This window comes from Artibeus jamaicensis, unplaced genomic scaffold (assembly GCF_021234435.1).
Source record: "Artibeus jamaicensis isolate MK-2021 breed Jamaican fruit bat unplaced genomic scaffold, CSHL_Jam_final contig_760, whole genome shotgun sequence".
NCBI classification, from domain to species: domain Eukaryota; kingdom Metazoa; phylum Chordata; class Mammalia; order Chiroptera; family Phyllostomidae; genus Artibeus; species Artibeus jamaicensis.
This window is the reverse complement of record NW_026521955.1, coordinates 169,646-195,023: the sequence shown is the minus strand read 5'-3', so window position 1 is coordinate 195,023 and position 25,378 is coordinate 169,646. Positions and strand designations below refer to the sequence as shown.

Sequence of the window (25,378 nt, the reverse complement as noted above, 5' to 3'; positions counted from 1 at the left end):
ACAAAAAAGACCCAGGCATAAATGAAAGTTGCATTAATAAATGAAATTAGAAAAATCCACAGGGAACCAACTGTGGAGGGCTGAAGCCAAGCTTCAAATCAAAGATTTGAGATATAAGGAAGAAAAAAAGCATTCAATCAGAATAGCAATAAGGAAAACAAATTTAAAAAACACACAAAAAAATGGTAACAGAATAAGGAGCCTCTGGAACATCTCCAAATGTACTGATATCTGGATCATAGGTATGTCAGAAGAAGAAGAGGAAGAGCAAGAAACTGAAAACTTATTTGAACAAATAAGAAAAGAAAACTTCCCTAATTTAGTGAAGGAAATAGACATACAAGTCCAGGAAGCACAGACTGTCCCAGACAAGGTGGATCCAAAGAGGACCACACCAAGACAAATCATAATTAAAATGCCAACATTTAAAGATAAAGAGAGAATCTTAAAAGCAGCAAGAGGAAAGAGTTGCCTACAAAGAAGTTCCCATAAGACTGTCAGATGATTTCTCAAAAGAAGCCTGGAAGGCAAGAAGGAACTGGCAAAAAGTATTCAAAGAGATGAAAGGCAAGTACCTACAACCTAGATTACTCTATCCAGCAAAGCTATCATTTAGAATTGAAGGGAAGATAAAATGCTTCCCGGACAAGGTCAAGTTAAAGGAATTCATCATCACCAAGCCCTTATTATATGAAATGTTAAAGGAATTTATTTAAGAAAAAGAAGAGCAAAACTATGAACATCAAAATGACAAAAAAAACCACACTATCAACAACTAAATCTAAAAAGCAAAATTAGAAACTAAGCAAACAACTAGAACAGGAACAGAATCATAGATACGTAGATCATTTGGAGGATTATCAGCTGCAAGGGGGAAGGGGAAAATGGGGAAATAGGTACAGGGATTAAGAAACACAATTGGTAGGTACAAAATAGCCAGGGGTTGTTAGGAGTAGTATAAAATGGAGAACCTGAAAAACTGCTCCCCCTTAGTTCATGTCCATGGGTCACCCATACAAGGGGCAGAAGAATCATACAGTTTCTTCTGCCACCCCAATCCCCATTGGTTTTTATATGTATGACCCATGGACATAAACTAAGGGGGAAGATTGCTGGAGAAAAGGGTGGTACCAAGTGGAGATGGACAAAGGGGGAAAAAGTGAGACAACTGTAATATCATAATCAATAAAATATACTGTAAAACAACAACAACAAATAGCCATGGCTGGTGTGGCTCATCAGATTGAGCACTGACCTGCAAACCAAAGGTCACTGGTTCAATTCCCAGTCATGACACATGCCTGGGTTGCAGACCAGGTCCCCAGATAGGGGCATACAAGAGTCAACAGGTTAATATTTCTCTTTCTACATTTGTTTCTCTCCCTCTCTTTCTCCCTCCCTTCCTCTCTCTGAAAATAAAGAAATTTTTTAAAAAGCAAGTGAGATATCAATATAACAGGGTGAAGATGGAGGCATAGGTAGAAAAGCTTTGCTTCCTTGCATAACCAAAAGAAGGAAAATAATCAATTTAAAAACAATACACAATCAAAACTACCAGAAAAGTAAACTGCATGGAACTCCAACAACCAAGGGGTTAAAGAAACATTCATCTAGACAGGTAGGAGGGGCAGAGATGGGCAGCTGGACAGGCAAAGAGGACCAGTGGCAAAGCGGTGGATCGAGAAGGTGAGGAGAGGCTGGCTGACCAGGAAACTAAGGACTCAAACCTCTAGCTGTAAAATACTGTGGGGGTTGAGAAGGCAGGAGAAACTCCATCTCATAGGAGAGTTCGTTGGAAAGTGGAGCTAGAGCAGAGTGAGCAAGTGGCCTTGTTCTCTCTCTGACTCCTCCCCCACAGCAACACAGCACAGCTAAGAGGGCTGCCCACTCCCACCCACAAATACCTAAGGCTCCACCCCTCATACAACTTAACAGCTGTGCCAAGACAAAGAAATATGGTCAAATGAAAGAACAGATCAAAACTCCAGAAAAAGAGCTAAGTGATGAGGAGATATAGAACCTATCTGATGCAGAGTTCAAAACACCGGTAATCAGGATGTTCACAGAAATGACTGAGCTCGGTTACAAAATGAAGGAAGACATGAAGGCTACACATAGTGAGTGAAGTAAAGCAAAATATACAGGGAACCAACAACGAAGGGAAGGAAACTGGGACTCAAATAAACAATTTGAAATAAAAGGAAGAAATAAACATCCAGCCAGAACAGAATGAAGAAACAAGATTTCAAAAAAGTGAGGAGAGGCCTAGGAAGCTCTGGGACAACTTTAAACATTCTAGATCATAGGGGTGTCAGAAGGAGAAGAGGAAGAACAAGAAATGGAAAACTTACTTGAATAAATAATGAATATTATTTCCAAAATACTGTTTCTAAAACTTCACTTACAAGATGGATATTTAAAACTTAGTACTTTTCCTATAAATACAAATTTATAAAAGGTGATTTAGGCCCTGGTTGGGTGGCTCAGTTGGTTGGGGATACCAAAATATCTTCCTGCACACTAAAAAGGTTGGGGTTTGATCCCCAGTCAGGGCATAGGTACCTAGGCAGCAGGTTTGATATCCAGTCAAGGTCCTACGGGAGGCAACTGATCTGTTTCTCTGTATCTCTCTCAATCAGTAAATATATCCTTGGGTGAGGATTAAAAAATAAATAACTAAATAAGAAGTGATTTGGTTGCCATGCCAAACTATATAATGGGACTACTGCATAATAATCACGCCAGGTTGAATCTTAGGCCGTTGGCCTAGGAAAAAAAATAAGATTCTCTTTTGTACACTCCCACCTTGTTCAAACTCCTGAAGTTGCTTTCATCCCTCTGCCTCTAGCACTGCAATCTACGTGAAACCTCCTAGTCTAGAATCCTCTTCAGATTTGCCCCCGAAAACATTCTCAATGTCTAAAAATTGCCTATCCAATTTTAAAACAGCAGCATTCAAACACCCATACCGACTTCCAATTCTCGTTCCTTTGTAAAACAGAACTCAGTAAGGCATCAAGAGCAAATGCACTACTTCAAGCTAGTTCTCATTTCAAAAAACAAACAAATTGGATCCCAGGGGGTAGAATTTCAGCAAGTACTTTATTAGAGAAAATAACGAACAATAAAGAAGTGAAAGAAATATGTGGTGCTGAGAAGTCCACTGCAAGAAGTCAACCTGTTTCTCTTTTTACCCTTCCTGTACTTCTGAACTCGGTTTTTCTAGAGGTTTCACATTTGGGCCACAATTCTTTGGGCCCAACACACCTGGATGATTCAGAGATAACAAGCCTATTTTTCAGTTTTCAAATGTGGAGTTGAAGAAGAGGAAATAGGGAATTGTATAGGAATAACATTACTGATTAATTAAGTATGCATTGAGTAAAATGTTAATAAGTTGAAGACTATTTATCATTGATGGGCTAACAAACAGAGAATTCAAAATACACGACTTTAAAACTATACTTTGCAGCCCTGGCTGGTGTGGCTCAGTGGACTGAGCACCGGACTGCGAACCAAAGACTTGCCAGTTCAATTCCTAGTCAGGGCACATGCCTGGGTTGCAGGCCAGGTCCCTAGTTGGGGGTACTTAAGAGGCAAGCACACATTGATGTTTCTCTTCCTCTCTTTCTCCCTCCCTTCCCCTCTCTATAAAAATAAATAAATAAAATCTTAAAAAAAACAAACTATACTTTGCAGATAATTAAATTTCTTTCACAGTTTTCTGTTTTAACTACCAAACCCCCAAATTTTGCCATTTACCACTCAACATCTTTTAAGTCTGGGGGAAAATCTTGCAGTTAATCTTAGAGATAACCACATCTTCAGACCCAGAAGAGAATAGAAGGCTCTGAAAAATGATGAAGAGCTCAGTTAGTTCACACAGGTCTTTCGTAGTCAGCAGCTGCCACTCTCAGATTAAAAAAGAAAAAGCAAACCTACATTAGTTCAGTTCTTATACTGACATTTCATTTGGGTCACATTTACGTCTAAAATCTGTAATTAGAAAAACACCAGAAGGCCTCCCATCTGTCAATTACCTAAAAAGATATTATCAATCAGAACAAATGACTTGATTTAAACTTAACCCCCAAACTCAATTAAATGTACTACAGGCAATTTGCCTTCCTCCAATTTCTTTTTCAGAAAACAGAATCCCAAGTCATTAGTTTTATTTAAGAAGTTCTAAATCACGGGATTATGGGAAAGTGCTATTGCAATTAAAGTTTCATTAAAAGTTCAAAACAAGAGGGCTACGTTGGGCTATTATCTCCTTTAGAGTTTTCTATTTTGACTGAAATTTTTTTATAATTAGAAAAAAAACACCCATTTAGAAAATGAAACACGATGAAAGTCTCAAAAAGAACTGAAGGGGCACAGACTAAGGGACTAAATGGCAATGGAAAAAAAATGCAATTAAAAAAACAGCTTAAAGAGCAGAGAAGAAACTAAACAGAAGATACGCTGAACAGTGAGACTTTTTAACTTTGTTAAAATGCTTTGTAATAAAACGGAAGGAAATGCATTTTAATTTTCAAATAGAAAAAGGAAACTATATCTAAAGCAGAGTACTTCTACAGCAGCAGTTCCTTTTTTAAAATTATATTTTATTGATTATGCTATTACAGTTGTCCTGATTATTCTCCCTTTGCCCCCCTCCACCCAGGACCTCCTACTCCTCAGCCAATCCCCTCACCATTGTTCATGTCCATGGGTCATGCATATAAGTTCTAAGGCTACTCCATTTCCTATACTGTAAATTCCCATGGCTATTCTGTAACTACCTATTTGTACTTCTTAATCCCCTCACCTCTTCACCCATTTCCCCACACTCCCACATCTGTCAACCATCAAAATGCTCTCTATATCCATGATTCTGTCCCTGTTCTTGTTTGCTTAGTTTTTTAGATTCAATTATTCATAGATATGTATTTTTTTGCCATTTTATTGTTCGTAGTTTTGACCTTCTTTTCTTAAATAAGTCCCTTTAACGCTTCATATAATAATGGTTTGGTGGTACTGAATTCCTTTAGTTTTCTCTTATCTGGGATGCTTTTTATCTATCCTTCGATTCTAAGTGATATCTTTGCTGGATAGAGCAATCTTGGCTGTAGGTCCCTGCTTTTCATGACTCTGAATATTTCTTGCCAATCCCTTCCAGCCTGCAAAGTGCTTTTGAGAAATCAGCTGACAGTATTATTTATGGGAATTCCCCTGTAGGTAACTAACTTCTTTCCTCTTGCTGCTTTTAAGATGCTCTTTTTATCTTTAACCTTTGGCATTTTCATTATGATGTGTCTTGGAGTGGGCCTCTTTGCATCCATCTTGTTTGGGACAATCTGTGCTTCCTGAACTTGCATGTCTATTTCCTTCACCAAATTAGAGAAGTTTTCTTTCATTATTTTTTCAAGTAGATTTCCAATTTCTTGCTCTTTTTCTTCTCCTTCTGGCATCCCTATGATGCGAGTGTTATACCTCTTAAAGGTGTCCCTAAGGCTGCTTATACTATCCTCATTTATTTTGGAATCTTCTTTCCCCTTGCTCTGATTAGTTGTTTTTGCTTCCTTATGTTCCAGATCATTCCACTCTACTGTTGTTTTCCTATAAATTGTTATTCATTTCAATTAGTGTATCCTTCATTTCTGACTGCATCTTTTTTATGCTGTTGAGGTCCTCACTAAGCTCCTTGAGCATCCATATAACCAGTGTTTTGAATTTTGCCTCTGACAGATTGTTCATTTCCATTTCATTTAAATTCAAAAACTCTCTTTTTCAGGAGTTTTCATCTGTTCTTTCATTTGGGTCATGTTTCTTTGTCTCCTTGTTTTGGCAGTCTCCCTGTGTTTGATTCTATGTATTAGATAGAGCTGCTTTGACTCCATGTCTTGATAGTGTGGTCTAATGTAGTAGCTGTCCTATAGGGTCCAGTGGCACAGCCTCTCCTGTCACCCAAGCTGGGCACTGGAGGTGCACCTTTTGTGTGGGCTTAGTATACCCTCTTCTTGTAGTTGAGCCTTGGTTGCTGTTGACAGATCAATGAGAGGGATTTACCCAGGCTCTTTAGTTGCAAATATTGGCTGTGACCACAGACCACCAACCTCCACACTCCACGAAGAATCAGCTGTGCAGGGGCAGGGTGGTGGCTCTCTGATGTGGTCTATAGCTGTCCACTGGGTGTGCTGGCCCTGGGGTTTCCTGGATGATACAGGCCAAGGTCAGCCCCTACCTGTGTTTGGCTTGGGGCACCTACCTGAGCTATAAAGCAATCTGAGATGGCAGCTACTTGTGCTGGGCTTGGAGATTCCCAGGCGAAGCCAACTTTGAATCTAAGCTGGCTGCTGCTAGTGCCAGACCTGGGGCTCACCAAGGCCAGCTGTTGCTTGTTTGATAGGATTTAGGAAATTGCGTAACATGAGCCAAGACCAGCCATTTATATGCAAAAGCAGCTTGGGTGTGCCCCTAAATTTGGTGGGGTGAAGTCTCTGGGGATTTCCATGGCAGGCAGAAGTGTTAGCCAGGTTGATGGAGTCTCAGATATGGCACCAGGTTACTGGCTTTGTGGTGGGAAGGTTTAGAAAAAGAACAATGGCCTCTGCTCACCTGATGCCACACACTTCAGCTTCTTCCTGTATGATGCTACTGGTGCCTTTCTAGCTGCTGCTCTGGAGCTGGAGTTTGGAGGCAGTGAGTCTGTGTAAATCAGTGTGCAGGTTCTTTAAGAGGAACAGCTTGGGGCTCCAGCAATTTCTTCTACTGACTCAGTCCCTGTTGGGTTTTTCAGCCAGAAGTTGTAGGGACTTATCTTCTTGGCACTGGAACTCTGGGCTGAGGGGCGTGATGTGAGGCTGGGACTCCTCACTCTAGAGATACCCACCACTCATGGGTGTGGGACCAGCCTGTTCTGTGTATGTGCCTCTCCTGCCATTCTGGATAGATGTGGTTTCTTTAACTCTGTAGCTGTCAGACTTCCATTCAACTCAGTTACTGATGGTTCTGAAAGATGGCTGCTCTATACTTTAGTTGTTACTTTGATGTGGTTGCGTGAGGAGCTGAGCCACATCTGCCTATGCCGCCAGCCCGATGGGAAGTTGAGCAGTAGTTCTTAAACTGTAGTTTGAGGCCATGTCTACATCCCTAAGACCCTTTCAGAGTATCCCAAGGTTAAAACTATTTTTATAATAATACTGAGATATTATCTATCTTTTTCACTCTCATTGCTCGCAAGAGTACAATATTCTGGCATAATATCAAAGAATAACTATAATTTTCTGAAAATGCCAATAAAATATGTTTACCTTTTCCAACTACAGTAAGTCTCAATTTTCTTCATATACTTCATTGAAAATAACACAATAGACTGATTAAGTGGCTCAATTAAAGAGATTTACAAATATGTAAGACAATGCCTGTTGCTTCACATTTTTTTTTTATTTTGGACAACAGTTTTTATTTAGAAAAATGTTTTCTATATCAGCATGTTAATAGTTTTTTATGTTGTTATTTTAAATAAATTACTACATATTTTTAAAGGTTCTCAGTTTTAACTTCTAATGAATTATCAATAGATATAATTCCACATAAACAAAAGCTTTCAGCAGTCCTTAATTTTTAAGAATATAAAAGCACCTTGAGACCAAAAAGTTTAAGAATTGCTGTTCTAAAGTATCTCTTATTATATAAGAAAAATATTACTCTACACAAAGGAGTATGTTTTAAGATAAAAGAAATAAATAAAACTGCTTAAAAGTGAATTTATAATTTATACGACAAATGCTTATGCTCAGATTTGCATCACAAAAACCTGAGGAGCGAGGGAGGAACAGGTAGATGTACAAATGAAAAAGAGTGGCCATGAGTTGGAAATCACTCAGCTAGGGGTTCATTATACTAGTCTCTTTACTTCTGAATATGTTTGAAATTTTCCCTAATAAAAATATTAAATAAAGAATTCATAACTCAGCAGTTAAAAACGAAAAAGTCTGACTGTAATTTAATGTTATTATTAAGAACAAAGAAGACAACCTATGAGCTGTGCCAAGACAAAGAAACATGGCCCAAATGAAAGAACACAGAAAAGCCTCAGAAACACAGCTAAGCAAGGAGGAGATCGCCAACCTATCTGATGGAGAATTTAAAGCTCTGGTAATCAAAATGCTCACAGATCTGATTGAGCTTTGTCTAAAAATGAAAAAACACATGAAGGATACCCAAAGTGAAATAAAGGAAAATTTTCAGGGAACCAACAGTGACAAGAAGGAATCCAGGACCCAAATCAACAATTTAAAACAAAAGAAAGAAATAAACATCCATCCAGAAGAAAAGGAAGAAACAAGAATTCAAAAAAAATGAAGAGAGACTTAGGAACCTCTGGGACAACCTGAAACATTCCAATATCTGAATTATAGGGGTGCCAGAAGGATAAGAACAACAGCAAGAAATTGAAAACTTATTTAAAGATTTCAATCTTTAAAGTTTAAAGAAAAACTTCCTCAATCTGGCAAAGGAAATAGACTTCCAGGAAGTCCAGGAAGCCCAGAGTCTCAAAGAAGCTGCACCCAAGGAGGAACACACCAAGACACACCATCATTAAGTTACCCAAGATTAAAGATAAAGAGAGAATCTTAAAAACAGCAAGAGGAAAGGAGAGAGTTACCTACAAAGGAGTTCCCCTAAGACTGTCAGCTTGATTTCTCAAAAGAAACCTTACAGGCAAGAAGGGGCTAGAAGGAAGTATTTGAAGTCATGAAAGGCAAGGACCTACATCCAATATTACTCTGCCCAGCAAAGCTATCATTTAGAATGGTAGGGCAGATAAAGTGCTTCCCAGATAAGGTCAAATTCAAGGAGTTCATCATCACCAAGCCCTTATTATATGAAATGTTAAAGGGACTTATCTAAGAAAAGGAAAATCAAAAATACAAACAGTAAAATGACAACAAACTCACAACTATCAACAAATGAACCTAAAAGAAAAGAAAAACAATGAAAATAAAAACTAAGCAAACAACCAGAACAGGAACAGAATCAGAGAAATGGACATCACACGGAAGGATTTCAGTGAGGAGGGGGAAGAATGGGAGGGGGAGGTACAGGGAAGAAGCATAATTAATAGGCATAAAATAGATGGGGAGAGATAAAAATGGTATAGGAAACAGAGGACTCAGAGAACTTATATATACAAGCAATAGACATGAACTAAGGGGGGGGCGGATACTGGAGGGTTGGGGGGCAGGGCAGAGGGGGGATAAAGGGGGAAAACTGGACAAACTGTAATGCATAATCAATAAAAAATACTTAAAAAAGAGCAAAGGAAAATAAAAGAAAAAATCTAATTAATACTAAACTAACACTATCCAGACAGTTCCAAATTCACTTTTTGATCTTCATTAATGTCCTCTCAATTAGTCTCATGTAGCAAAACCTGTAGTATACATGAATACATGAAGTTCTGCTTTGTTCACTTAAAATTCAGATATACAGCTCCCATCATTATCTACTATCAACTAATCTGACTTAAACAAAAATGACAAAGATCTTTCAGTGTAATAATAAAATAAGCTCACCGAATCCTTTAACCTGATTGAGTTGGCTATATAGTATAACCTACAGTAATTTTTACATGTTACACTATTGCCATCTGCTGGCTGTGATGTCTAAGTACAGTAAACAAAGGTTTCAGAAGAGCTAAAAATTCACTTAAGTTTTCTCCCACAATTATCCTGAAGAAACTGCTATACATACAAGTATATCAGGGTCTTTCAAAATCTCACGCGAGAAACAGTGGTTCTCATCCCTGGGTTCACTTTATCATCTGGGAGCTTTTGAGAAACCAGATAAGTGGGCCCTGAACCAGAGCAATTAAATCAGAATCTCTATTTGATAAAAATGAAAGGCAAGCCACAGACTGAGAGAAAATATTTGCAAAAGATATAGCTAGTATGGAACATGTACCTAGAATACATAAACAACTCTTACAACTCGGTAACAGAAAAACCCAATTTTTAAAAAATCCTCACTGAATTTATGTTTATTGATTTTAGAGAGAGAGGAAGAGAGGGGGAGAGAGAGAAACACCAATCAGTTGCTTCTGGTACACGCCCTGACCAGGAATTGAATTCACAACCAAGGTATGTGCCCTGACTGGGAATCAAACCTGCTCTAACCAACTAAGCCACCTGGCCAGCGCAACAACCCAGTTTTTATAATGGGGAAAAGATCTAAACAAATAGTTCACCAAAGAAGATATGTAAATGGCAATTAAGCACATAAAAATGTTCAACATCATTTAGTCTTCAAGAAAATGGAAATTACGACCACAATGAGTTACTACTTAATACCCACTAGAATAGCTAAAGGTAAAGAGAGTGACCATATTAAGTGTCGACCAGCATGTGGAACAGCTTTAACCCTCATGCACTGCTAATAAAAATGTAAAATGAGACAACCATTTTGGAAAACAGTTGGAGGTTTCTTTAAAAGCTACATATACACCTACCATAATACCCAGAGGAAAAAGGTTGTAGTGGGTTGAATAGTGTCCCCTCCAAAACTCATGTCCACCTGGACTGTAACCTTATCTGGATGCAAATATAATTTCTGGGTTGGCCAAAAAGTCCATTTAGTTTTTCCATAAAATAAAAGATACATTTTCATCAATAACTTCATTGATTTGGATATTTTAGAACATTAGCTACCTCCCATGCGGTATAATGTCGATCATTCTCAAAGTCTCAATTTGATCACTAAGAGCTTCAACTGGTCCACCAGACCATGTAGTATCGTCCAGTGAGACACCCCCAGCACGAAACTTCGCAAACCACTTCCGACACGTTCCATCAGTCACAGCACCTTCTCCATACACGGCACAAATCTTTTTTGTGTTGTGTTTTTTTTTTACCTTTCTTGAAATAATAAACCATAATAGGCCAAAAACATTGCATATTTTCTTTCATCAATATTACAATGGCTATACAAAAATTCACCAGTTTTGATGTTTTTTAAATGTATGCTGATATGACAGCTGTCACAAAATATAATCTAACAAAATTGTTCTGAATGAAGTTAAAGACAACTAAGCATCGCTAGAGCCATCTTACAGGAACAAAACAAACTTTTTGGCCTACCTACCCATGCACATAGCAGTATTATTCACAATAGCTAAACTGCAGAAGGGATTTAAGTGTCCATTAATGAATGGACAAACAAAATGTGGTATATACATACAATGGAATATTGTTCAACCTTAAAAAGAAGGGAAATTTTGCAGTATACTACAACATGGGTGAACCTTGAGGATGTGCTAAGTGAAATGAGCCAGTTGAAAAGACAAATACAGTACGATTCCACTTACAAGAGGCACTTACAGTAGTGCGCTCACAAAGACAGTATAAGGGTGGTTGCCAGGGCCTGGGAGAAGGGGAGAATGGGAAGTTAGTGTTTAATGCACATATAGTTTCAGGTTTATAAGATAAAAAGAGTTGTGGGGATGGTGGTGGTGATGGCTGCAAAATACGAATGTATTTAATACAATGAACACTTACACTTAAAACCAAAACCTCCAGGGAGTGGGGTATAGGTAGCAGTTATTTTTAAACAGCTCCTAAACTATTCTAACTAGCAGCCAAGGTTGAGAACCACTTCATTAGACGGTGCCATCTCATTTGCTTTATTTTTAACAAGAGTTTTATTTTCTGAAAACATATAAGCTTGAAACAATTTTGATAATGCTCACTCTAGATGCTTATGGGGGTCAACTGGGATTGTAATTTTTTTTAAGTAGACAAAGAAACCAAAGTGGATTTAGCACTTACTCCTTCGTTTATATCTCACATTCCCAAATAATAAGCAAGCTTTAGAAAGCAAAATTGAAGACAACTCCAATACAAAATAATTTTAATACATATTTCAATGAATGGTGTTAGGAACTTCATTGTGAACAGTCCAGAAATCTTATGTTGAAGTCCTAAACCCCAGCCAGTACCTTGGGTTGTGATTGTATTTGGAGATAAGGTCTTTAAAGAGGTGATTTAGGTGAAATGAGGCCATAGGGCAGGGCCTTAATCAAACCGGACTGGTGTCCTCACATGAAATGGAAATTCAGACACACAACGTGACACTTAGGATACCTGAGCACAGAAGGCTGTATGAGGACAAAGTAGGATAAGGGCCATCTGCAAGCAAGGAGAGAAGCCTCAGGAGAAACCAAACCTGCTGATCTTGGACTTCTAGCTGCCAGAACTGTGCAAAAATAAATTTGTGCTATTTAAATCACCCAGTCTGTGGTATTTTGTTATAATACAAATGGTGAGCAAAAAAACCCAAAACATAAAGAAACACAATACAAGATGAAAAATCTATGGGAAATGGCAGTCTGGACCTAAACTTTACAATGGAGAGCTTACCGAACCCCAATAGCCTGACCCTGGATCTGGCCAGGGCCTAGAATGGCTCTTCCTCTGAAATCTTAGCCTCAAATATTTCATCTGCTCTCTGACCTCAGTTTTCTAGTATTCACTCTTTTATCTCCCCTATACCTTTTCTTCTACCCCACACTGAGACGACCACTCCCTGGAAGCCTCCTGGTCAGTAGTACTCTGGCCTTCCTTCCTCCCGTTTAGTCTGGGCCCCACTGTGATCATGTGATCGCATTAACTACTCTGTCAGAACTCTCTCACGTGGTCCCCGTCATGTTGCCACACCTAAGCAACACCACCACCCTTCCCCGCAACAAGTCTCCAGATTTCTACTCTCACTCCTTTACGCTCACTCTTCAACCTCCAGGAGCCTTCAGTTTACATGCATCTAAACTGTGAGCTCCTACGAATCTTTACTTCCTCCTGTCAGCTTTGTTCTCATGGTCCATCAACTGACCCATCCTCTCACTTACACTCACAACTCCTGTTTTCCTCTTTCCCTCAACTGTACCAGCCTAGCAAAATCCCATTCCCCTAATCCAACTGCCTTTTCTTTGCATACCTGGATGGCTCAGCACTGCTGAAAATGGCTGAGGTCAATGACCCCACGAATGTATGCCCTCCACCCTCAGTTGCAACTTCAGCACCAACGGGCAATACTTTCCCCAATCCTCTCACAAATAATCCAAACTTCCAATGCTTAAAACTCCCAAGCTCCCTTGGACTACCATACCTTCTCTCACTTTCAAGTGGACTGATTTGTTCTCAGAAAAATCAGAGGTCTGAATATAGCTCCAAACTCTTTGCTGAACCTATGTATATACTCAGTATACACTCAGTTTACTTCAACCCACCAGCAGTGCTCTGGATTGATCCTTGCCCCTTCTGCCTCACCAATACTACAAAACTGATCCCTGAGCCAATTCAGCCAAGTGCTGTCCTTCACTGCTCTTTAACCATGGACACCTGTCTTATCGTGACCTTCCCCATCCTCAAAATGAGGATATCATTGCTAGATTGTTGTAAGTATAACAGTACCTGACATACGGTAATCATTCAATAAAGAGTAGCAATTTTTTAAATTCTCCCGAGGAAATCTTTATTGCTTTTACAGAGAGGGAAGGGGAGGGAGAGAGGGAGAGAGAGAGACATTGATGTGAAAGAGAAGCATCAATCAATTGCCTCTTGTACATACTCCAACCAGGGACAGAACCTGCAATCCAGGCATGTGCCCTGACCAGGAATTGAACGTGTGACTTTTCAGTTTATGGAAGAACACTCCAACCAACTGAGCCACATTGGCCAGGACAGCAATTACTATTATGTTGATACCTTAAAGGAGAAAGGCAGATGACAAGAAATGGGATACAGCATTGGGGAGTTGCGAGGGAAAAGGGGAAGAATATCTGGAAAGAAAAAGGAAGAAAATAATATCCCTTGTCATAAAATGTCCCAATCCTTCTATGACTATATTCAGTTGCTTTGTGAATTACTGTCATTAAATGCGTGACTCTTAGCTATTCTAACCATACTCAGGAGCCTGAAACTCCTCTTGCGGAGTAACACTCTTCAAAGAGAAGATGTGCTCTGGGTTCTAAGTCTTTGTCAGCAGAGAAAAGTAACAAAATTTCCTTCTATTAATCCAAAATTAAAGTGATATTCATTTAAAAAGGAATTATGGCAATGTTCAGCCATTGGTAACATTAAACAAAAGTATTCAATTAATGATTCCGCCACTGGAGCAGGAGCACTTCGAGGTGAGAGCCTAGGACATATTGTGCCAGAAAGCATAAAAGTGCTCAAAAACTGATTGCGAGGAAAACTGATGGGGCTGGAAGGAGAGATGTAAAAGACACAGGGACACCCTGGCTGGGTAGCTCAGCTGGTTACAGCACTGTCCTGATCCCACAAGGTTGCCGGTTTGATCTCTGAACAGGGCACATATAAGAATCAATCAATGAATGCATCTAAAAGTGGAACAACAAATCAGTGTCCCTCTCTATCTCTCCCTTCCTCTCTCTCTAAAATCAATTTTTAAAAATTTTAAATAAATAAAATAAAAGACACAGGAATTGTCTTGAAGGAGCTCCCACAGGCCAAATTTGAGACAATTTGAGCATCAAAAAGAATAATGATTGTAATAAAATCTAACATAGTTAATTTAAAAAAACAGTCCTTGTGTCCATACAGATAATTTTTTTAAATGAAGAACGAAAATTGTTATAAAATAATGCCAGCTAATAAATGCGGAGGGAATTAAGTAATCACCACTTTGCAATCTCCAAAGGGAGAGAGCATCTCCATGATTCTAAAAACACTGAGTAAAGAATTAATGGGTGATAGGTTATCTGCATAGTCTTGAAGTATTACTCCACAGATCTCTTAATTTTTACTTACAAAAATTACAAAGGGAAAGATTACAAAGAAATTATAAAGGGAAAAATGTACCTTTCCAATGGCGATATCTGGCAGTTAGCCTCTTAATGTAGTGATCAAATTTAACACCGGCAAGAATAAGCATAGCCTGACATTATGTGGCTCCTGTGACTAAATAAGACACACAGAGCATCATTCATGTAGTCTGTTCAAATGCTTTTATACTGAATTAATGAAAAGAAAATAATCAAACAATTAATACAAAGTCTTGCTACTCAACATGTAGTCCAAAGACCATGAACACATCACCTGGGATCTTAAGAAAACACAGAATCTCAGGCCCCACTCCAGATAACTGAACCATAATTTGCATTTTAACCATATCCTCAAGTTATCCATAGGTGTGAAGTTTTAAAAACCTTATACAAGTCAAAACACCCAGACTTTTCAAAAAAGTCAATGTCATAAAAACAAAAAAAGAACAGAGGAGACTGTTATGGATTTAAAGAGGCATAATGACCAAAAGCAAAGAATGAATCTTGATTGAATCTTGGACTGAAGGGGAAAAAGTTATAAAATACAATCTGGGAAATAGCTGGGAAAATTTATTAAATGATACTGAATTGTTTCCACTGCTCTTATTCAACATAGTACTAAAAGTCCACGCTATAGCAATCAGACAAGAAAAAGAAATAGAAGGCATCCAAATTGGAAAGGAGGGAGTGAAACTGTCATTATTTGCTGACTATGTTAGAGTGTATAAAGAAAACCCTAAAGAATTCACCAAGAAACTACTAGACCTAATGAATGAATTCAGCAAAGTAGCAGGATACAAAATCAATACTTAGAAATACTTATACAGCAATAATATAAACTATTAGGAAAAAAATTAAGAAAACCAACCCATTTACTATTAAACAACAAAAAAAAATTGGGTTCCTAGGAATAAATTTAACCAAGGAAGTAAACAACCTGACTTGAAAAACTATAAGACACTGAAGAAAGAAATTGAGGAAGATACAAAAAGTGGAAGCACATACCATCTTCATGGAGGCAAGAGCATACAATGGAGTAAAGACAGTCTCTTTAATAAATGCTGTTTGGAAGACTGGACTGGCACATGCAAAAATAATGAAACTAGACCACCAACCTATACCATACACAAGAATAAACACAAAATGGATAAAAGGCTTAAATGTTAGTCATGAAACCATAAAAATCCTAAAAGAAACACCGGCAATAAAATTTCAGAATTCTCACATGGCAATATTTTTGCCAATATATCTCCTAGGGCAAGGGAAACAAAGAAAAAAATTAAAAATAAACAAATAGATCTATATGAAATTAAAACACTTCTGCACAGCTAAAGAAACCATAATCAAAATGAAAAGGGAACCCACTGTATGGGAGAATATTTTTGCCAATGATACATCTAATAAGTATTTAATTTCTAAAATATATAAAGAACTCAATACCATGAAGACAAACAATCCAATTAAAAAATGGATAAAGGCCCTGACCAGTGTGGCTCAGTTGATTGGGTATCATCTGTAAAAACCAAAGGTTGCCAGTTTGATTCCCAGTCAGTGCACATGCCTTGGTTGTGGGTTTGATCCCTTATCAGAAGGAATACAGGAGTCAACCAATCACTCTTTCTCTCCCACATTGACGTTTCCATTACCCTTCCTTCCTCTTTCTCTAAAAATAAAATAAAATAAAAATCTTTAAAAAAACTTTTTAAAATTGGCAAATGACTTGAATAGACACTCCTTCAACAAGGACATGCAGATGGCACATAGATATATGAAAATATGATCAACATCACTCATTATTACAGAAATGCAAATTAAAACCACAATGAGGTATCACCTCACACATGTCAGAATGGCTACCCTCAATAAATCAACAAACAAGGGCTGGTGAGGCTGTGGAGAAAAGGGGACCCTAGTTCACTGTTGGTGGAATGCAGACTGGCATGGCCACTGTGGAAAACAGTATGGAGTTTCCTCAAGAAATTAAAAATGGAACTTGCCTTTTAACCCTCTTTTAGGAATATATTCTAAGAAGCCCAAAACATCCATTCAAAAGAACATATACATTCCTATATTTGTAACAGCATTATTTACAATAGCCAAAATCTGGAAACAGCCCAAGTGTCCATCAGTAGATGAATGGATAAAAAAGCCATGAGATTTACACAATGGAATACTCTACACAGAACTAAAAAGCAAGGAACTCTTACTTTTGGGGACAGCATGGATGGAGCTGGAGACTATTACGGTAAGTGAAATAAGCCAGTCGATGAAAGACAACTTATGATCTTACCTATATGTGGACTCTAATAAACAAAATAAACTAGCGAACAAAACAGAAACAGTGGCATATAGATACATGGGACAGACTTACAGCTCTTGGAGGGTGGGGGGAGGTGCAACTGGACAGAAGAAAGATCTCGCGGACACTGACAACAATGTGGGGACTGCCTGGGGAATGGGGCACAGAGACGGGCAAAAGGGGGAAAAGTAGGGACAACTGCGATAGCATAAACAATAAAATATAATTAAAAAATAAAATAAAATAAATGACACTGAACTAATGGTATTTAATTACACAGAATTTTCTTATTCTTAGAAAATATTTGCTGAAACATTTACAGCAACATACCTATAACTTATTTTTTAATAGTTCATAAAAACACATATGTGGAAAGAAAGTATTTGTGCCATAATAACAACTGGTTACTCTAGATAAAGAGCATGTAGGTATCCATTGTGCTTTTTCATTTCTTTTTTTTTTTTTTGGGGGTTGTTTTTTGTTGGGGCGGGCCCCCCCTGCCAGGCGCCGGCGCTTCTGTGGCTCCGCACCGTTTTCTTTTAGGTTGAAAATTTTACTAAATAAAAAAATGGAGGGTGGAGCCCTGGTCAGGTAGTTCAGTTGGTTACTGTCATACCAATACGCTGTAGTTGTGGGTTCAGTCCCCAGTCCAGACACATGTAAGAATCAACCAATGAATGCATGAATAAGGGGAAAAATAAATTGGTATCTTCTCTCCTCTCTCTCTGTTTTCTCTCCTTCTACCCTCCCCACCCCGTCTCTTAAGAAAATCAACAAATAAAAATTTTTTTAAGAAACTACCAAATTTTTTTTTTTTAAAAGGAGGGTAGAAAGAACGTTCAATTAGTCCACAAAAGAAACAGAAATAGTAAGTTTTTGGTAGCAAACAGCATTATTCATACAACCTTGCATCTCTCTTAACACCTACTTCAGAAGATACTCAGAAATGTTCAACAGACATTTGATAAGAGAAAGGAAATCTATTTCTTTCATATTTTAGCTGACAGAAATTCCTGGCATTAAAGAGCTGCTACAACCAGTTAACTGTTAGCTACAGTTGTTATTATAAATTTTTATTCCATGAATGGCAGTAGAGTGTAACAAAAAAAAAGTTTGCAGGGCTCAGGGAGAGAAGTCAAACCTAGATTTTATTACCAAGGTGTCCTCTAGCAGATTTAATCTCCCAAAGTCTCAATCTCTCTATTTGTAAAGTAGAAATAAAACATTACCATCTAGGGTGGTTGTAAGGATTAAAAAAGATGTAAGATAATGAGCCCAGGCTGGTATGCCTCAGAGGACTGAGTGCCAGCCTGGGAACCAGAGGGTCATCAGTTCAATTCCCTGTTGGGCACATGCCTGGGTTGCAGGCCAGATCCCCAGTAGGGGGCGTGTGAGAGGCACCCACACATTGATATTTCTCTCCCTCTTTCTCCCTGCCCTGCTCTGTAAAAATAAATAAAAAAGATATAAGATAATGAATGTAAAGTATCTAGCATCACTCAATAATATGTTAACTAAAATTTTATCAATAAAGTCAGCTAAAAGGTATTCCATAAAATGGAGATAATGGGGTGTTTTTTTTGAGATAATGTTTTTTATGGACCAGATTTTGACCTTTTTTCTGAGGATTAAAGCTTTTCTTATGATCTAGGGGCATTATCTGACAATATTAGGTCAAGGTGAGAAGGCAAAACAATTTTTGCTTCTTGTTTTTATTTGGTACTTTGAAGAAAAAGTATCAGTGAGATGACGGGCAGCCCTTCCCAAGATAAAAACATTTTACTTCAACTTAATCTTAGTAAACTAGCATCAAATACTGAATACTAGCAAAATAATGCTATTGAAAATGACCTAGAGGATCAAATTTAATACTAAGAATACTTGGAAATAATTTTAAGATATCTTAAACTCTCTTGACTAGTAAAGTTGTGAGAAACCATGTTTTCATGGAAGCACTTAGACAAAGAATAACCATCTGTCTTTTTGGCTTAGGGGCACTTGTGTCCAGATGAAGTAAGACTGATTTCAGCAGATGGATAGTAGTCTAACTAAACTGTTCTATGAAACTCTAAAGCAATCTTTCTTAAAGCTTCGTAACTATGCCCAGCGAGCCAAATCCAGCACTTTGCTTCTCTTTGCATAAAAAAAAAATTCTACCCCCTGCTTATTATGATACGATACTACTGAAACACAGCCTTGCTCATTTGTTTTGTCTGTGGCTGTTTTCACTACAATAGCAGAATAGAAAAGTTGCAACAGAGACTGCATGGCCCACAAAGCTTAAAATATTTACTATGTGGCCCTGGCTTGGTGGCTCAGTTGCTTGGAACATCCTTCTATGCACCAAAAGGTTGTGGATTCACTCCCTGGTTGGGATGCATGTGGGAGGCAACCAATTGATGTTTCCCTCACATCGATGTTTCTCTCTCTCTTTCTGCCCTCTTTCCTCCCTCTCTAAAATCAAACATACCCTTGAGTGAGGATTAAATTTTTTTTTTTTTTTTTTACTATCTGGCCTTTTACAGAAAAAAATGCCATCCCCTGCTCTAGACACCAAGAATGCAATAAAACCTGGTCCAGACTCACCTGAGGTGTTGTCTTTCTGTACTGGTCACCTCCATCTATCACATCCCTCAGGACTTTCCTCTTGAGAAATTCATACTCTTCTGGACTCAGATGAATAGACTCTATGGTTTTTCCACAGCCCAAACACTGACCACTGTAATTACAATCGTTTCTGTTACATAGTGTCCTGGCAAAGAACTTTTTCTGAAATGAATAATCCTGAGACATGAGGAAATTGAAAGATAATTTTAAAATATTAAACCTCTATGATAATCACATGCATTATACGGTTTTCATAAACTCGATAATATCACACATTAGTGAGCCAGAAAACTCAAAAAAGTAGACTGCTGGGCAACCAGATAAAGTTTTTAAAGTTAGTCCTAAAACACAACTGGGGAAAACATCCTTGAGGCTTCACACCAGGCTCATAGCACCCACAGGAAAAACACTTTGAGCACTGCAAATTCTCCATGTAAAAAATATGGCTCTTTTCTTGGTAATTCTAACTCTTAGTTTCCTTATCTCTAAAGTATCATAAAAACTTTTTGAGTGGTAACAAAAAACCCTATTAAAATCTGAATCAAACAACTTAAAAATAAAATACTAGCCTTACCTTTTCTGGATTGTGGTAAATCGTCCTTTCCACTGCTCTCCAGGAACACTACAAAAAAGATTGCAAAATCAAATCATCAGCTCGGACTCCTACTGAATCCCGAGTTTAGAAGTTCGGTAGGCTTAGAGGTCTGCAAGTTCAGACTATTTCCCTAGAAAGATTTCATTAGAACAGTGGTTGCTACACTGTCCTGGGGCTAAGGAGCTGATGGTACTACTCCCCAACTCTGCATCTCCTTCTTCCCCTCACTTCTCCTCTGGTCATCGGATCCTCATTTTCAAGTTTAAATCTACCTTCACAGAACCTGTGAAAGCAGCTACAGAAAGCAGCTGATATAAATAGTGTAACCTCTAAATTAAACTCAAATCTAACCTTCTCCATAAAGTTGCCAAAGATTGTTCCTGCCCAGAGTAATTTCTTCTCTCATCCTGCATTTCTATTATGTACTGACAAGTATTGCATTACCAGCTGTGAAATGAGATCATAATAGATCTCACAACACAAAATATCCTCAGTGCCTGGCCCAGTTAGAGGCATTCAAAATACTTATTTGCTCAATCAAAATATCATTTCTTCTTTCCTCTTACCATGACTGCATTGATTCTATGGCTTTCTCTCCATCTTCAGTTCTTAATTCAGAATCTCATCTCTTTCATTCAAACCTACAGTTGCCTCCAAACATGTTTCTGATTTTAATCCCACTCCAATCTTTTCTCACTGTTTTGGTGGTTACCTTTCTAAAACTGGAACCCAAAACCAACTCTTGTTAATAAAATAAAACCCAAAATCCTTGGCAGTCAAAGATTTTCACAATCTATCTCTTCTGTTGATATTCAGTAAGTTTGTTAAATAAACTTGTTCAGTAAATCAGCTTGATTGCTACTTCAAAGCTCTGATGATACATAGTAGAAAGCAATAGAAAAATGAGAAATGGAATAAATTTTTAGGAAATAACATGAAACAAATGAATGGTAAAGAAATAAAGTAAAAGACTGAAGCAGCAAATAGGCATGAAGCCAGTAACATGAATAAAAGCAAAGAAAAAGCAAAGGCGAGAGCCATGGAGAGTAGGTGAATGATGGCAAGATCAAAACAGAACTAGAGGATGGGACTTCCGCCAAGATGGAGGTTTAAGGTGGATGTGCCTGCCTCCTCTCACAACCAAGTTTAGGGACAACTAAATATTAGCATCAGAAAACACAACCAGAACACGGAAAACTGAACTTTTCGGAAGTCCGCAAACAACAAATTCTTCGGCCCGACCGGTAAGGGGCGAAACCTGCGGCGGACCCGGGCGCGGGCGCGGAATCCAGACGCGCGAATCCAGTCGCACGGGTTCCAAACCCAGGATTGGACCTAGTGAGCAGCCCACCGGGTGAGCGACTACGGAGGAGTCAGTGGGGAGGCGGTGGCAGCGAGTTGACTGTGGGTGCCCGGTTACGCACGGGTGAGGGAGTGAGCGGTGGGACCGGCTGCGGCAGCGGCGGCGGCGCCATTTTCCCCGCTCTGACCACGCCCCCACATACAGCGTCACAACCCAGCGACCTGGGACTCCAAGGCGCCGCTTCCCTCACTTAAAGGGCCAGAACAGACCAAAAATGTCGCAGGGGGACCTCAAAGTCCCGGAGATAAATCTAAGTGACGAAGAAATAGCAAATCTCTCAGACGCACAGTTTAAAACACTGGTCGTCAGCTTCCTCACAGATCTGGTGGACTATAGCCACAAATTAGAGAAACATATGAAGGCTAAATTAAGGGAAATGAATGGAATTCCACAGGAAACCCATAGAGATGAAAACAAAACTGGGACTCAACTCAATGGAGTGAACCAGAAGGAAGAAAAAAATGATCAATCAGAAAGGAATGAAGAAATAAGAATTCAGAAAAATGAGGAGAAGCTTAGGAACTTCCAGGACATCTATAAACGCTCCAATATCCGAATTATAGGGGTACCAGAAGGGGGAAAGACACAACCACCAGTGGAAAAACTATTTGAACAAATAATAAAAGAAAATTTCCCCAATCTGGCAAAGGAAACAGACTTCCAAGAAATCCAAGAAGCCCAGAGAGTACCAAAAAAGTTGGACTCAAGAAGAAACACACCAAGGCATATCATAATTACATTAGCCAAAATTAAAACGAAGGAGAGAATCCTGGAAGCAGCAAGAGCTAAGGGGACAATCACCTACAAAGGAGTCCCCATCAGGCTGTCAGCAGATTTCTCAAAAGAGACCTTACAGGCAAGAAGGGGCTGGAAAGAAATATTCCAAGTCATGAAAACTAAAGACCTACAACCAAGATTGCTCTACCCAGCAAAACTTTCATTTAGAACGGAAGGACAGATAAGGTGCTTCTCAGATAAGACCAAATTCAAGGAGTTCATCATCACCAAGCCCTTATTATATGAAATGTTAAAGGGACTTATCTAAGAAAAAGAAGTTAAAGAAACATGAACAGTGAAAGGACAACAAGCTCACAGTTATTAACAACCACACCTAAAACGAAAGCAAACTAAAAGGACAGCTAGATCAGGAGTGGAAACATAGAAATGAAGATCTCAAGTAGGGTTAGCAACAGGGGAGTGGGAGGAGAAGACGGGGAGAGAAGGTACAGAAAACAAGTAGCATAGACAGTAGATAGAAAATAGATGGGGGGGGCAAGAATAGTATGGGAAATACAGAACCTAAAGGACTTGAGACACATGGACATAAGCTAAAGGGGGGGGTAATGGGGGGGGTTGGGGGGGCAGGGTGGAGGAGAATGAAGGGGGGGAATAGAACAACTGTAACAGCATAAACAATTCAAAAAAATAAATAAATTTATTTAATTTAAAAAAAAAAAAAAAGAACTAGAGGATGAAGGTTTTCCATGCTAATTCTTGCATGTCAGGTATGATCAGGATCCCCTCCCTTTGCTCTAACCATCCAGGATGATGAAATGCATAGATTAAACAACATTTTTATACACATTATACCAGTCACTAGGTTTCAGAACTTCTGAAAATACTAATACTAACCCAAGACAGCTAGTTTTCTTGCTATTATCTCCAGCCACAAGTGCTATTGGTAACTACTCACATGCCAGTCACCTCAGAAACAAAATAAATGATCCTTCTATGCAGAAAAATACATAAAAACTACAAATTCTGTGTAATTTCCCTTTTGTGATAGTAGAGATTAGCACAACTTGTTTACACGATTCAATACTTTTTTTAGAGAAAGAAAATTTTGTCTTAAAGAGAAAACAAATCTGAAAGATGGGAAAGGTACAATAATCTGAATATAGTAATTTCAGCAACTAACAGGATAAGAAGGCTACTTTTAGGTATAGGTATTAAAATAAAAACATACATTAAAAAATCAAATTACCTCTCAAACCATGCCTTTATACTGTGTGCAAATGATTCCCCAGGATACAGCTGATTATTTCTTAGATACAAAAGAATGTCTAGTAGTTTGTTTGAATACTGATCATCTTTTATGTCTTTTCCCAAATCAAAGAAGGCTTTTAAAGTTTCCATCATAGGAATAAGATCATGACTTAACAATTCCTCATACAAATTCCAAGCTATGTTTACATCTTGATGAAGGAGGGCTCCCTGGATACAGTCATTATAGTTCTTTTTTGAAGGGGTCATGACCTTTTTGATGTCTTCTAACACCACCAAGGCCTCTCTCCATCTGTCTGAATGGATTAATCCCCGGATGAGAAGAGTGTTTGCTCCAGATTCTAAACTCTTATATCTGGCTTTCATAATTTCATAGACATCAAAAACTTCTGATGTCTGCTTATGAAAAACACAGAGATACAAATACTTGACCAGCAAATTATAGCTTACAATACCATTGTTTTTTGTAGCTACCCAGGCCAGCAAAGATTTGGCCACATCTACAGAGCTATTGTGCCGAGCCATCTGTGAAATGATCCAATTTTCAAAATTAGCTTTTCCTTTGAAATCTTCCTTAAGTTTATCCCACTGCTCTGAATTCAAAGGTTTTGTTGGGAGTTGAATAATGTTGCTCACAGGTGGCGAGGCATGATCTTTAATCTGAGGATTCATCTGTGATCTCTTCTTAGCTGCTCCAGCTGCAAAAAGATGAGGAAACTCAGAAGAAATTTTACTGTTGCCTTTCCTGTGATATCTGGCCTTCGCAATTGGAAAATTTATTGCTTTGGTATTTTGTGGAGATGCTGCTTGAAGGAAAAACAACTTCTGCTGGTTCCTGATGCCATAACAGTCTTTCAGAAAGAGAGAGTTATAAAAGTGTCCTGGACCTAGCCCGAGGTATGGATTATTTTTCCAAAGCTTAGGGAACCTCCGAATACCAGTAAAACAAAAAATCATTATGCAGTGAGATAAGCACAAAATAGTGAAGAGATGTTCAAAACGCTCTACTTTACACCATAATCAAGAAATTTGGAGAAAAGAGCAGGGAGTCGAAGTGCAGCTTCTTAAAAGGTGATTTTCAGTTTCTCACAGAAAATCAAGGCTATGCTTTTAAGGTTACTTAATAGCAACGAAATCGGTGACTTTTCTCCATTAAACAATGATGATCCTGGGATAACCAACCTAGATCACATTCGCAGAACCGAGCAAGGGTCAGAGCAGGAATCTCTGATGCCTGTTATATTCCAGTCTGCGAACCTGAGGAAAAAGCACAAGGAGGACCACACAATTCGACTCACGTGGATCACAACTGTCCTTGACAAGGGGCAGGATCCCATGGGTGCCTCGCTGAAGAAGAGGAGTAAAGTCGAAAACCTAGGGGAAGAGCCCCCAGCCCCAGACCCACCAGCAGCAAAGAAAGTGGCGGAAGCCAAAGTCTAGGGGCCCTGGCCCTGCATAAAGACTTCCCCCAGACTGCCGAACTCGTCAGAGGGAATGGGTTGGGATAGGTGGCAAGAGAGCCGACCCAATAACTCAGGGAAGGAAGGAAGGTTTACAAAGGGCACTGCCTAAAGCGCACTGACCAGTCACAAACCAAGTTCCTTCCACTCAACAACTCACCGGAGCACTCACGCTTTATTAAGGCAACCATAACTGCGGCGTAAACTACCACGCCCACAATGCACC

At 38.7% G+C, this 25,378-nt stretch overlaps 1 protein-coding gene across 2 annotated transcripts in view; it reads right to left on the bottom strand.

Annotated features, from left to right (window-relative positions):
* Positions 1 to 25,378, bottom strand: part of PRORP (protein only RNase P catalytic subunit) — a 149,785-nt gene extending 124,407 nt beyond the window's left edge. The window contains exons 1-4 of one of the 2 annotated variants that reach the window (XM_037136062.2): positions 25,313 to 25,378; positions 23,673 to 24,949; positions 20,305 to 20,352; positions 19,710 to 19,842 (exon numbers count right to left, since the gene is read on the bottom strand). In XM_037136062.2, coding sequence (XP_036991957.2) covers positions 19,710 to 19,842; positions 20,305 to 20,352; positions 23,673 to 24,649 — 1,158 coding nt within the window. In that variant the 5' untranslated portion in view covers positions 24,650 to 24,949; positions 25,313 to 25,378. Of the gene's footprint in view, positions 1 to 19,709; positions 19,843 to 20,304; positions 20,353 to 23,672; positions 24,950 to 25,275 lie in introns of both variants that reach the window. The other variant, XM_053672530.1, reaches the window with a different exon arrangement.